Here is a 14,276-nt window from a genome sequence, read left to right as displayed (position 1 = left end):
ACCTTAACACATAATCAATACTGAGATTTGGAGGGAGCCAAAGCAAATCTCACAATTCCTTTTCAGTGCTGGTTTTTTTTTGGTGAAAACCAAAGCCAAATTTCCAGCAGCTAATTTTGCAAAATAAAATAATCTTGAGTTTTGCTTCCCAGGATGAGCTGAACAAGTATCCAACCATTTAGACAGAAACTGGAAGAGGAGAAAAACTCAGTGACTTGCAAACAAGTGCAAAAAGCCTAAAGAGTCTTACTGGGGCCTATTTAGCAGTTTCACCTCAACTTCAATCCATGAATCACATGCTCCTGGAAAAGGTCTGGAGCTGGCAGCTCCCAGATTTAAGCCTATCTCCAAGGAAAAAATGGATTCTGGGCCTTAAGGAATAACCAGCTGCCCCTGTTAAAGCAAAGTTCATAGGGAAATGTGCTGTGGGCTGTTGGCTCAGAGATGGTTCTATCAACTTCTAGCCAGGGAACAGGGAAAAGAAGGAAAAAAAGGACATTAGGGGTTAGAGGAGCCCTTCTTTTTTGAGTTTAAGGGCACTAAAAGTCAAAGCAGGGATGTTTGTTCCAGCAGCACAAAGAAAACAACACATGACACCCACAGATGACAATGACCAAATATCCTGTTGTGGATTTTGCTCCTGGGACACAATGCAGCATTATGTGAAAAAATGGAGTTGTTCTCAGTGGAATTTTACTTCTGGGGGATGAATCTTTGATGAAGTTATGAAACCCAACCACATCCTTGACGTGCCACTCCTCACATATTCACGGGCACGAGCTGGTCCAACCCCTCCTCTTTGCCAGGCTGATGGCACCAATCTCATCAGATCCAGTTGTCAATCCTCACTATTTACCCTGCAGTGATGCAGCCACTTTATCAATTTGAAGTGGGAGTGGCTGATAAAGGAGTATTGGCTTGCAGGACAAGCCCTCCCTCCCCAGTCAAACACCTCAGTTCCTACCAACCCACGCTGTGGAGCCTCGGCAATGTTTGCTCAGGTGTAGTTCAGCAGAACTGGGTAACACACAGGAAAAGGGTGTCACCACCAGGCCTTTATCCTCCCAATGCTTCCTATGAACTCCAGAGGAATGGGAAAGCCCCACTAAGCTCTCTGATCCCGTGTTGACTCAGCCAGGAGAGGGAATTTAAGATTAAGCCGTGTCTCGACCCCGCAGGACCCAGCGCAGGAGTGTCGGGTTGTTTGGTGCCACCAGGAATTTGGCAGCCACAAAATACACCAAACACTGCTCAGTCCAAGCTTTTGCTTACAAAGGCTACAGAGGAAATTATGGGCTTCCCTGGAACACGTACAGTTTTCCCTTTGGATGCCAAGGAGTAGCTCCTGGCTCAGCCCTTGGTCTTCAGCTGACTCCTTTTCCTCAGGGGCACAGGCTGAGCTGTGACTCCAGGGGTGAATCCACCTCCAGGGGAAAAACTCCACCTGCCAGCAGATTTTTGATCACTCTCTGATCACTCAAGGGGTGAGACTCGGTGATTTTACTGAAGTACTGCAATTTCTCAATTAAAACATGCTGCAGGAGCAGCACGAGCCATCCCATATTAGGAGCTGTTGGTTTGGGAACCTCAGACTGTGAATAAAACATCAAAAACTGGTTGATAGCACAGGATAAAGACACTGAAGTGGCTTCTGGAGGTACCACTCTCCCTCCCACAGGGTGTATCTGTCACCATCACTGTGATTCAGCTGCAGTGATCACACACATGTGAGTAATAAAGGCAAGTTGACCTCAGAGCCCAGCTTTCCCAATCCTGCTCTCCCACGACCTGATTCCTTTCCCTTTCACCTCAATTTATCTATCCCCTAATAGCTCCAGACTTCTCACTTCTCCAGAAGTTCAGAACACTTCCAAGAATTAAGGTGCTTTCTGGCTTTGCTGCCCCCTTCAGAGGTGCCTTCACAGGTATTTTAAGGTATCAAGATTTTAAAGGGGACAGATTAGATGCAAATACTTGTCCTGATGACAAGTCAAATGAATGCCATTCAAACCTGAGACATTTTGGCAATTTTACCAATCTGTCAGTAAATAAGATGTATCAGCTCTCAGTTCCTTTTCGGTGTCCGCAGGGGCAGAATGAGTGAAGTTTATTCACAATTCATTTAAAAATCCCTTTGCAACCAATAAGGCTACAATCTTATGGTGTTTAAAGCTATGATGTGCTGTGGGGCTGCAGGATTTCCTGCTGCATCCAATCTGTGGGCAGGTTTTGCCTTTGCTCACCCCTTTCAAATTCACCTTCTAGAGCACATCCGCTTTCTAGGATGTCAACAAGGGGGGAGAAATTGTTCATAAAGATGGTTACAGTGACAGAAAAGAGGTTTATCTTCCACCCTTCAGCCCAAGGAAGGCTGTGGCACACACCTGGTCGTAGGACACGGGGGTCTGCCTGTGGTTGGAGAGCTCCACCAGCGTGGTGACGTCCGTGCGAAGATCCGACTTGCAGCCCACCAAGAGCATCTTGGTGTTGGGGCAAAACTCCTGGATTTCACCTTTCCACTGTAAAATTGAGTTGTTGTTGTTGTTAAAAGCCAGGTAGTTAAATGTTTAAATCCACAGCAGGTACAAGATGAAGTTTAATAAGCCATGACATCCCACACAGAAATATTCTCATGTAATTGTTCTGCCTCGGAGCTGATTTCTGAAGGCATCAGCTCCAGCACAACCCAGTCAGGGATGAAATCTCAGTATCTCACACACTCATTCATTCCACTGACTTACTAAGCAAGAGGAAATGAGATTATTTACCTACGTGAGTAAAGGTTTGCAGACCTGTTGCTTCTCACACCCAGCCCAGGGACATTTGATATCTGGTGTTGCCACGTTCGGTGGCTCCTCAAGACAGAGCTACCACAAAATAAGCATTGCTAAATATTGGCTCAGGCCTAAATCCTCACACCCAAAACGGCACAAATCTGCCAAAGGTTCAACCTGTGAACCATCAAAAAGCTCTTCAAACAGAACTTGTGATATATCCCTTGTTTTTCTCCCTCTCTGCAAAGTCATTTTGAGAACACCAGAGAGCCAAAAATTCAGCAGCATGATGTGAACAGATGAGAATCCCTAATAGGTTAAAAACACAAATCAAAAATTTCACAGCATAACCTGATCAGATGATAATCCCCAAAATCTAAGGTTATAATTTGGGTTTAAAAGCTTATTAAGAAAAATTTACACAGTGAGGCGACCGTATAGTAACCAACATTATCAGAGACAATAAAAACACAGTTCTGGATGGTTGTTGGCACAGTTTGTAGCTGAGAGAATAGTTTTTGAGCATTTTCTGTAGGCTATTCAGAGCATTGTATGCCACTTCATCCCAGTGAGACAAGAACCACTGGCCCCAGCTACAGAAAAAAGAGGAACTTCAGGTCATTAAGCCTTAAAAAACAGTGCAAAGTTGAGTCATGCTCAGCAAGGGGAGCACCAGGACCACCTCGAACACAAGAGCCAATGTTCAAAATTCAATGTTTTCCCTCATGGAAAGCCTGACTCTGAATCTTGGGTCACTGAGATTGTATTTCCATGCCACTGCTTGGTCTGCTGGTGGCTTCCAGAGGCATTTGTCACTGGCTGAGGAATTATGTAAAGCCATGGCAGGAGTCCAAACCCTTGGCTGGCACGTTTTAACCACCTGTACAAGGTGGCCAAGTTTCTCAACCCTGTCTCTTACGGGAGCATCATGTGAGAGACAATTCCTTGCTGCACCTCACACCACCATCAGCAACTCCCTGCTGTCTAAGGGCTGAGGAATGAGAATTTCCTTCAGCCCTCAACACCCATTAGCAGAGTCTTTGTCTCCAATTAATTCACCCCCTTTGCAAACAAACGAGCTCGAATTCCAGCCCTGCAAAGCACTGCCACGAAGAAACAAAGTGAAGGGACAGCAGCACTGATTTAAGGATGAGCTTCTCCAACGGTTTTAGGTGCAAATGTTTCCCAAAACTTGCCTTTTTTAGGACACTGTCGAGAGTTTCTGGCCTGCTGATGTCAAAGCAGATGAGGACAGCATCAGAATCTGGGTAGGAGAGGGGACGGACGTTGTCATAATAAGGAGACCCTGCAGGGAAACAAACAACATTTTTATTAGTTTATGCTTTATTTTCTGCACTTATTCAGAAAGTTTAGAGAAGTTTTCAGTTAAATTCTTTATTAGCACCCAGCTATTTTTTTTCTCCAACAGAATAGTATCCCCCAAACACTCATCATGGTTCATTTTCCCCACTTTCCTATTGTCTCTCACCTCCAAAAGCAGCAGCTTTCCCAAGTAATTCAGAGTGATGGCACCCCAGTGATCCACCTCCCACCAAAAGCCTCCCAACAACAGGGAGAGGGAAATAGGGTCAGCCTAAGTTTAAGTCCCAGCATTAACCTGCAGGGATTCGACTTGGGAGAACAAATCCTTGAACTCCAAAAGGCTCTTTCAAAGCAGATTTGCCACACTTGTGCTCCCATGGAAAAACAAAAACCACATAAAGCTTGGAAATTCAGCAGTTTTGATTTGCCTAACAGTTAATTTAAAACAAACGGCTCCAAGGGCAAAAAAAGCATCGTTAGTTGTCATGGATATTGGGAATTTTTAGACGAAATTCTTGCTTCCAATTAAAGCATTTATTGCAGGAGTCCAGCAGGAAGGAATCCCAGTCCTGTAGGCAGGCAAGTTGTCTGTCACAAAAAGCCTCATTAATCTGTAAACCAATAAATGCTTGCAATAAATGTTTATGTTTAGCCCATAAACCGGATTTTTATCAAGGAGATCAAAGCTAATTTAGTGATCTGGGGGAACAGATGCAGGCACAATATTGCACTTTGGGCATGTTTTACTTGCAGAGCTGTGAAGGGTTTTCTTCGAGAATGCTCAGGATGTGCAGAGTTACAAATACATCAGAAACGTCATTTTAATCAGCTGGTGAATGTGGCAACAGGTTTGGGGAAATAAAATTTTCCTTTTTTTTTTTCCCTGAGAAAGAGGAAGCCAGCATCTGGTTTGGCCTTAAGTCTGCTGTGCTTCACCACCTGAGGAGAACCATATTTCTGATTTAAAAAGGTGCTTAAACCAGTTAAGTGGCTCAACAGGGCGAGAGCTTGGGCTTTAAAATGCATGCCTGGAACTTAAAACTCACAACACACCCTTATTTCTGTATTTTTTTTTTTTGTCACGAGCATACAACCCAGCACAGAACACACTCAACAAAAACACGGCTTTTTGGGGGGTTATCAGCTAATTATGCCACCAATTTCCCAGCTCTCTGGGACTAATTGGCTGGAAGGCCTCAGAGGCTGAGGGATTAGGGAAATTCTTGGAGTTTTTAAGTGACAGGCAGCTCATGCCCGTTGCACAAGGCAGAGCAGGGGATGGTGTGAACAGTATGACTTCAGTTGGGCAGCTCCTACAGCACGGGAAAAGGAGTCAAGAATCCCAGGAATGTTGTTTTTGAAGCGAAGGGTAACACATGGGGAATGAAGCCTTACCAAACTAGGTAGCAGAAGGTAATTTGCTGCACGAGGCTGTTTTATTCAAATGCTCATCTCCCTAAATGATGTCAAGCTGACAAAGAGGCAGCTGTCAAGAATTGCTCTTCACACCACAGTTAACTGAATTCAGCACTAAATGACATGTTGGGGAGAGCTCTGAGCGAGGTGACCCATAGTAAACTACTCACTGGAGCTCAGCTCCGCTCCCAGGGACCATCAATAAGCATTTTCCCTGCTAATTACTCCCCAGCTATCTCCAGCACTGCTATTACAGCTCCATCCTGCAGCCCCCGGGGCCAAGTTATTCCTCCTGGAGCCCCGGGGGCCAAGGGATGTGCCCTGGACAGAGAGGAACTGCAGGACAATGTGCCATAAACCGGCCCATCTCCAGCGTGTAAGGGCAGGATGGAAGAGCTTCGATGCCAAGTGGTTGCTGGTTGGAAAGGAGGCTCAAAAAAAAAAAAAAAAAAGCCTCACCCAGAAACTAATTCCTCAGACACATACCTATCTCCTCACTCAGCAAGGCTCCAGGGATACAACACACCATATATGTCCACCAGCACGTATTTATGTATACACAGAGTCACCACCTCCAGCCCCGAGACTCCTTCCCACCCCAAAGCTGGAGCTTTGAGGGTTTTGCTCCTCAGCTTTTCCCCTCTGGAGCTCTCCTGCTAAAGATGCTGAGCTGGGATAAATGCTTGGATAGGCCAGGAGGAATATCCAGCACCTTTTCTCCGCGGCAGAACAAACAGGAACCAGAACAAACAGGAACCGTTTAAACTGCTCGGGCTGCGGGATCCACAAAGGAAATTTCCTGCTCTCATTCAGCAGCAATAACTGAGCCTTTATGGCTGTGCAAATAAAGAGGGGCTGCAGCTCTCACTGTGCAGGCCTATTCAGGCTGGCATTTCATTCCCAGAGAAACCCTCAGAAGGCAGGAATGCCAGGAATGAGGCTCACTCAAGTCTGAACAGACAGCTCCAGCTCGCCCTTTCTCATGTCGAGTTTGCAGAGTTGAAGGCGTGCCAACCCTCGAAAACAGAAGGGAAATGTAGGGCTGGAGCAGTGGTATTTGTGGAAAAAAAATAATAAAAATCAGCCTATTTGTTTTTGGGATCCTGCTCCTACAAAATAAAACATTTTTGGCGAGGTGATTTTTCAGTTTTAGCTGATAGGGCTGTAGTTCATCTCCCTCTGTGCTGGGAATCTATTCCAGCTGCAACCTTCCTTTTTTTTAATTTGTTTGGCAGCTTAAATAATTCAAGGCAAAATACTTGAAACATTAAGAATTATCTAGTTTTGAACCCTTACGTTTCGTGCAAAGTCCAAGATAAATTCAGCTTTTAAACTGAAATCAAACCCCTCCCCAGCAATGTTGGTCTAGAGTAGATACCAAGCTTAGGCTTAAATGTTGCTATCTTAACAAATAACAGAATTATATCATTACTAGCTAGAGAAGAATGAATTTTTTGGTGGTTTAGCACTGCTCTAAGATGCTAAATCAGGGAGAGCTGCTTGTCTGGAGGATCCAGAGCCACCAGCAGCTCCAAGCAGGAGGTTCGGCCCCACTGTCCCACCACTTGCCTTGAGGGAAGTGATGCTCAGTAACAGGCAAGACTTTCCTATTTCCACACCACCAGGCCTCAAGTCTTTGTAGCCTTTTGGAGTCCAGTCAAGTGAAAGAACAACAGATGAGCAGCAGCATTTTCACTCCCAAAGCCTTGGGCTCACTTAATTATCAGCTCCAGAGAAAACACATCAAACACACAGTGGCTGCTCCAAGGAGCTGATTCACTGCTGCTGGTTTTCCTCCTTCCAAAAAACTTGGCTGCTCTGGAGTTCAGGTGATTTTTCTGGGCTATCACAGAACCTGTGACCTCCAAGCACACGAGGATCACAAAATCCAGGGCATCTTCAGTGTTCTCATCAAAGAACACGGGACTTTGGGAGGTGATTTGATTTTAATTCCAATTAAAATTTAAAAAAAAAATAGTTACTGTTACTCTGCCATTAAAATAAGAAAATCACGTGGTTCAACTTCCAAGTGGAACTGGAAGGTAAAGGCAGAAATTGGACATTTCCTTTAAAGTGGTTACTGCCAGGGAACTTTGGGAATTAGGAACTTTAATTCCTCTAAGTTTCAGTCTCGGGAAAAATCGAGACAGCACAAACTTCATAATTAATATTCTGCTTCTCTATGGACACTGAGTACACTTTATACACCCAAATCCCAGCAAAGCCAACTTGACTTAAAGCTCCAAGGTCCTTCTGGATTTAATTACCTGCTAATCCCCAGCAGTGCCCAAGTATTTCTGGCCCTGTTGTGAATTATTTTATTGGAGTATCCAGTGCAGTTTCCACGGTTCAAGCAATTAAAAAGAGCCCTAAAATACATTTTAGGGAGACCCAGGTATGTATACCTAATTAATGCATGTGATTCCTATGCCACAGCTGCTGTTGTCCAAGCAAGAAATATAAATATCACTTTCCATGGAAAAAGCCAAAAAACTTGGTAATTAGATTAGACCATGACAGATGAAGACAGATAACTAATAGAGAAGTGTTCCACTACTGTGCAAGGACAAAATGAAGCTTTAACCTGGAGAAATTCTAATATTGTACCTCCCAAAACAAGCCCACAGCTCCCAAACAGCTCAAAACTACCACACTTTACCACAGAGTGGAATAATTTATGGTGCAGGGAGATTGCAACCAGACATTCCTGCTTTGAGAGGAGGCTTGGTAGTCCAAAACCCAATTGAAATTCAAGTTGGCAAGTGCTTCCCTTAATGCTGTGGCTAATTTAAATCCTTCTAATGACTTGCAGAACTAGACAGCACCAGAAAACATTTGAATAATGAACCTTCCCATTCCACTCTTTGCTTGTAAGAGTGTGTTGTGTCTTGGATATGCCCATAGGAATAGGAGACAACAACAGCTTCCCAATAAATTGCCAGTCAGCTCTAAACTTTCCTATCAACTGCATGACTCCTAAATTTTGTACCTAAGGGTCCTCTAGTAAAAAAACACGTTGTTATTACACAATAAAGAATTATAAACAGCAGGGCCTGTTCTCACCCTGACACCAGACTGTTTTAACCCACAGCTTTTCTCATTTTCCCAGTGAGCAAAAAAAAAAAAAGCTGGAAGTCAAGTACATCCTTCCAAAGGATTCACTGCAAAACCCAACAGTTATTTTAATTAAAGGAAGGGAATAAAAGGTAAGGCAGCCTGCTAGATGCTCCCAGTTGGAAAAGAGTTAAAGAAAAGATGGATAATAAGTACTTGAAAGTATCTGCAATAACATCTTTCACCCTCTTTCAAGAGATCCTGAAGCATCTCACCCGACTCCAGCCAGGTTGCAATGGCCATGATCTTCCATTAGCACTTGGCAGTCAATCAGTCATATTTTTAAGTTAATTAGACCTAGCCCTGCTTCAAAAACCTCATTCAGACACATATTCTAATTCAGTAGAGGACCAGGACAAAGACTTGTAAAAATTAAATTACCAAGACCTGAAGATAATGCTAAAACACTATCTTATCTCCTGCTGGCTCTTATCTGCTGATGTGATTTTGCTCTGGGTTAATGGGTTTGGGGAGTGCTGCTTCTTGCAGACGGTGAGAAGGGATGTTTATGGAGACAAAATTCCCCATCCAGAGTCCCCACTCAGCAACACTTTATAAGACCAAGTCTTGGCTTTTTCAAATATTTCCTCTTCATTTTTGGATGCCAGACAAATTACCCACTTGATCTCGAGCTTCTGACTCAACCCAATTTTCTGTTAGTTCAGGACAGTCCCAAGAGGACAAAAGGCTGCCAAGGTGTTCCTTCCACTGCATTTGCCTTTTGAAGTGCTATGGAATATTTCATTACACGGGTGTCTCCAGCCTTTGACATCCAGATCCCAAACCTTCCCATGCCAAACAGCTTCACCTGCGCATTTTAATAGCTAAAGATAAAATTTTCCAAAATAACCATTAATTTTTAATAAGCCCTTATTCCACAGTCAAAGCCAGCTTAGTAATGAGGATGAAAGCTCAAACCAGACACACTCTGGAAGTCTGCAAGTCTCACTTGGCATAAGATGAAGTAAAAAAAAAAAAAATCAGCTCAGAGCCACGCTGATACTGGTTGTGGGCTGAGACTGCCTTTTCCCAGTAATCGTGTTGCAAGAATTTGGAATCGTTTCCTCAAGAGCACGAGGAAAGCCAACCCGCCTCCTGAACTCCTTTTTTTAAAGAGGGATTAACATTTTCATCTCTGGTAAGAGAGCTGCTGTCACATTTAGCAGCAATTGCTGGCTCCAAATTCAGCATTAACGAGCCATCGCCAGGGGCTGCCTGAAGAAGAAAGGGGTTGTGTGTCCTGGCAGGTTCCTCCGGGTTTTTTTCCCCCATCGGTTCTGTGGATAATGATGCTCCCACACCTCTGTTAATGGTTCGTGGTGTCACTCACCTCTGGACACCTCAGAGTTCTCAGTTATCCAGAGCAGAGGCACCCTGGCTGCCCACGCTCCTCTGCGCAAGTTTAGGGGTGCATCCTCATCCTCCTGGCTCTAATTATCCAGATCTAGAAGAGTTCATGTCTTAACATGTCTTTTAACATGTCTTAACATGTCTTAACATGTCAACTGAGACAGCCAAGCACTAAAAACCTCAACCTTTGAGGCAGGAGAGCCAGTTTTTGGCATGGTCACTGAAGGTGCAACTGGAAAAACGAAGAGGACCTTCAGCATTTATTTCATTATGTAGAAGAGGATGGTTCCTTCTGCATCCTAGAGGAACAGGGATAACAGAGGAACAGGGATAAAGGCTAAAGGCTTTCCCTAAAAAAGCCTTTCCTGCCCTTAAAGACTCTCTAAAACATCGTGGGGGATTAAAAAAAAAGAGTCCTGTATTTTGTAAAACACCAAGCGGGCATTAAGGAGGCCACAAGGAGCTCCAAGGCGAGCTGATGTCATTCACCGTCACCATAAAAACACCTTTTCACTCTGCTGCGAGGGTTTCCAGGCAGCAGCAGCGGAGCGGAGGTGCCGCCGGAGCTGCCCGGCTGAGCTCCCCGCAGGCAGGTGAGGACACAAACCCCTGCAATGCTGACGAATCGCTCCGTGCAGGCTCGTCCACACCCTCAGCCAAGTACATCCTTAAAGTACATCCCGGATTTTTTTTTTTTTAATATAAAAAAGCACCCAGGAGCAGCTGGATGCGGAGAGGGCGAGGGGCTGCGGGAGCTGCGGGAGCCGCGGATCCCCCCCCAAATTCCCGGGAGCGCTCACCCGAGGTGTCCCAGAGGCTGAGCTCGATGCGCTGCGTGTCGATCTCGAAGCTCGCCGTGTAGTTCTCGAACACGGTGGGGACGTAGCTCTGCCGGGAGACAGCGCAGGGTCAGCCCGCCAGCACGGACTGACCCCAACCCCGACCCCAATCCCGACCCCATCCCGGCTCCAACCCCGAGCCCGGCGCCGTTCCTCTCACCTCGGGGAAGCAGTCCTTGGCGAAGACGTGGAGCAGCGCGGTCTTCCCGCACTGGCTGTCCCCCACCACCACGATCTTGCACTTCACGTTCTGGTTGGGATCCATCACCGCCTTGCTCGATAACTTCTGGCTCGCTCTTCTTTCCTTCATTGATCTCCGCTTAAGTCCCTCGGCCGGCCACGACAGAAGAGAGGAGAAAAAAAAAAAAACCCCAAACAACAACCACCCCCCAACAGGTTTCCTCGCAAAAAAAAAAAAAAAAAGGTAAAAATATTTTTAAAAAAGTGCCGAGGTGGAGCGCGGAGGCGCCGCCGCCGCTGCTCCCGCCCGTCCGCCCGCCGGTCCCGCGCTCGCTGCTTTGTCCCCCCGCCGCACGCCCCTATTTATAGCCTCGCGCCCGCCAATCACCGCCCGCCGCCCGCGCGGGCCACGCCCCCCCGTCCGCCGCCGCGCGCCGCCGGAGCACAGCGCCCCCTGGGGGAGCCGCGCGGCCGGGCAGCCCCTCGGCGAGGGGAGGGCGGTGTGAGGGCGGCGCGGTGCCCCGGGCAGAATAAAGGGCGTTTTTGTGGCGTTCTTTTTTAAATTTTAGACGGGCCGTCCTTAAATGTCAGCGCTACGGTTGGGAATCTGCGGTATGTGGGGCTGTGTGGCCTCCAGAGGGGCGGACAGGTGGTCCAGGGTGCCTCAGGGTGGTCCAGTGCCACAGGCTGGGACGAGGAGGGATGAGAGAAGAAAAGCCACTAGGAGAGATGAGGAGAGATGAGGAGAACAGAGGAGGAATGAGGAGAACTGAGGAGGGGTGAGAGCTGAGACATGAGGAGAACCAAGGAGAGATGAGAAGAACCGAGGAGGGATGAGGAGACATGAGGAGGGGCTGAAAAAGGCTGGGAAGGTCTGAGGGGAGCTGAGAAGGGCTGAGGAGGGTTGAGGAGGGCTGAAAAAGGCTGAGGAGAATTTGAGGAGAGATGAGGAAACATGAAGAGGCTGAGGAGAGATGAAAAATGCTGAGGAGGGATGAGGAGGGCTGAAAAAGGCTGAGGAGGGCTGAAAAAGGCTGAGGAAGGCTGAAAAAAGCTGAGGAGGGCTGAGGGATGGTGAGGAGGGCTGAGGAGAGCCACCTTCAGCCTGGACTGCCCTGCAGGGCTGGCTCGGCAGGGTGGTGCTCGTGATGGTGGGCAAAGGGGCTTTTCCCCCAAAATGTGGTCACGAGGAGCATGTCGGGATCTCTCAACAGCATAGAATCATGGAATATCCTGAGTTGGAAAGCAGCCACAAGGGCCATCCAGTCCAACCCCTGGCCCTGCGCAGACACCCCAACAATCCCACCCTGTCCCTCAGGGCGTTGTCCAAACCCTCCTGGAGCTCTGGCACCACTGCCCTGGGGAGCCTGGTCAGTGCCCAACCACCCCCTGGCGGAAGAACCTTTCCCTGAGATCCAACCTGACCCTGCCCTGACACAGCTCCAGCCATTCCCTCAGGTCACCAGAGAGCAGAGATCGGTGCTGCCCACCATCAACTTCCTATTTTTCAGCTTCCTGGAGACGACCCCAAGCAAAACTGGCTGAGGGCTGACATCATTCCTGAAGGGAGAGCCTCGAACAAGGGCTGGTTTGTGAGCGGCTCGTAACACTCCTCTCCTTCAAGTGCTCCTCTCCTCTCCCATATGGCTCTGCATGGCACACAGATGCCCTTGGAAAGGGCTGCCAGCAGCAGGAGGGCTGGAGCAGAGCCTGCCTCCCCTCCTTGCTTAGACCAGGCTTTGCTTAGACCAGGCTTTGCTCAGACCAGGCTTTGCTCAGACCAGGCTTTGCTCAGACCAGGCTTTGCTCAGACCAGGCTTCGCCTGGCGCAGCGGGACACAAGAGTGTCCTTCCTGAAGGTGGGGTCTTGGCCTTATCTCTTGAGTCATCCAGGTCATGAACTATCTCCGTGTCAGTTCTGGGCTGAAACGTGAGCAATTCATCAAGTTTTACAACAACATCCTGAAAAAAGGAAGCGCCGCCGTCCCGTGCACGTTTGACCATAGGGAGATGCTGCACTGACTCACGCAGGAGAATCCCAAACATGACATTTCAAAGCTCGGTGCTGATATTTTTGACCTTGCTGTGACGTGTCGCATCTTCATCTGGTCAAATTACTCATCTCTAATGAATTTTCCAAAGAATTTGGTTTCTGTTTGGAAATCATGAGCGAAACACTGAAATTTGCAGCGTGTGCCTTATTGGTAAAGCCTGGGAGCAGACAGCTTTCCATCTCTTTTTTTTTTTTTATTTAAAGCTAGCCTCAGCTCTTTTGCAGCCTCCATCCAGCCCTGCTGTCCACCAGCTTTTTGGATATATGTCAGAATGGGAGGAATAAGCAAAGAAACTTAATGCTCACTGCAAGCTGGGTTTCTCCCTGTTGTTCAACTGTGAATATTTGAACAGGAGATAAATCTGGAAAAATACAGTTGTGTCAAGGCTGTCAGGTCTTCTCCAAAGGGCAGAAAGTCCTGTTTTTTCTGCCTTCCCTTCCACTCTGCACTGAAACACGTGGGCAGGTGGGACAGAGCTCTGGAGGTCCTGCTCTGCCTCTCTGAGTCCAACATGCCAACAGAGCAGTATCTGTGGAATACAAGCAGGGACGAAGACGGGGTTGAAAGAGCTCTTTGTTCACCCTGGATGGCAGCTGGGTGTGAACATCTGCTCCTGTTCGGTTCCTCGGGCACCTTCCTACACATGGACACAAGATGCACCAAAGCCGGTGCTGATGCTTCTCATTGCTTGGTGGTTTGGCTTGGCCAAACCTTGGAGGAGGAACTGGTGCCCCAGGGCTGGGGGAGACATCTCCCTCACCCAGCTCACGTGGAAAATCCACCCTCATCCAGCTATGTGAGGAATGTGGAAACTTTAACACACAAGAAACACTTACTCATCACCAGCAGAGAGCTTCCATCACCACTCTTCCCAGTGAGATCATGTTTACATGATTTGTTTTTTCCTCTCCAGAGGTTGCCAGCATCACCCAGCCGAACCCCAGGGATTTTGGGGTGCCCTGCAGTGCCCTGGGCACTGGTGACAATCAATAAACCAGTTCCTGGCTGCTCAGAAGCCTCCAGCTCATTGTCATTCCTTGGAGAAGCTGTTCCAGATATGTTAATCCCCATAAAACTATTATTCATGTCATACTCTTAAGTTTAATGCCTTTTCCCATATCTTGATAATGAGGGGGATAACGTGGTGGGGGTTGGGGTTTCCATCAGTATTGTTCACACGCAGTCTGGATTTGGATTTATAAGGCAGAGAGGTTCGTGCTTTGCTC

The 14,276-nt window shown here is 47.2% G+C and overlaps 1 protein-coding gene across 1 annotated transcript in view; it reads right to left on the bottom strand.

Moving 5' to 3' along the window:
- The window catches only part of RND3 (Rho family GTPase 3), a 12,159-nt gene extending 844 nt beyond the window's left edge, over positions 1 to 11,315 (bottom strand). Inside the window, exons 1-4 of the mRNA XM_027695956.1 lie at positions 10,977 to 11,315; positions 10,778 to 10,865; positions 3,971 to 4,080; positions 2,385 to 2,519 (exon numbers count right to left, since the gene is read on the bottom strand). Coding sequence (XP_027551757.1) covers positions 2,385 to 2,519; positions 3,971 to 4,080; positions 10,778 to 10,865; positions 10,977 to 11,126 — 483 coding nt within the window. The 5' untranslated portion in view covers positions 11,127 to 11,315. The remainder of the gene's footprint in view (positions 1 to 2,384; positions 2,520 to 3,970; positions 4,081 to 10,777; positions 10,866 to 10,976) is intronic.
- Positions 11,316 to 14,276: the final 2,961 nt, after the last annotated feature.

The sequence above is a fragment of the Neopelma chrysocephalum genome, unplaced genomic scaffold, assembly GCF_003984885.1.
Source record: "Neopelma chrysocephalum unplaced genomic scaffold, ASM398488v2 Primary Assembly neopelma1_103b, whole genome shotgun sequence".
NCBI classification, from domain to species: domain Eukaryota; kingdom Metazoa; phylum Chordata; class Aves; order Passeriformes; family Pipridae; genus Neopelma; species Neopelma chrysocephalum.
Note: the sequence above shows the minus strand (reverse complement) of the source record. Positions and strands in the feature narration are given on the sequence as shown.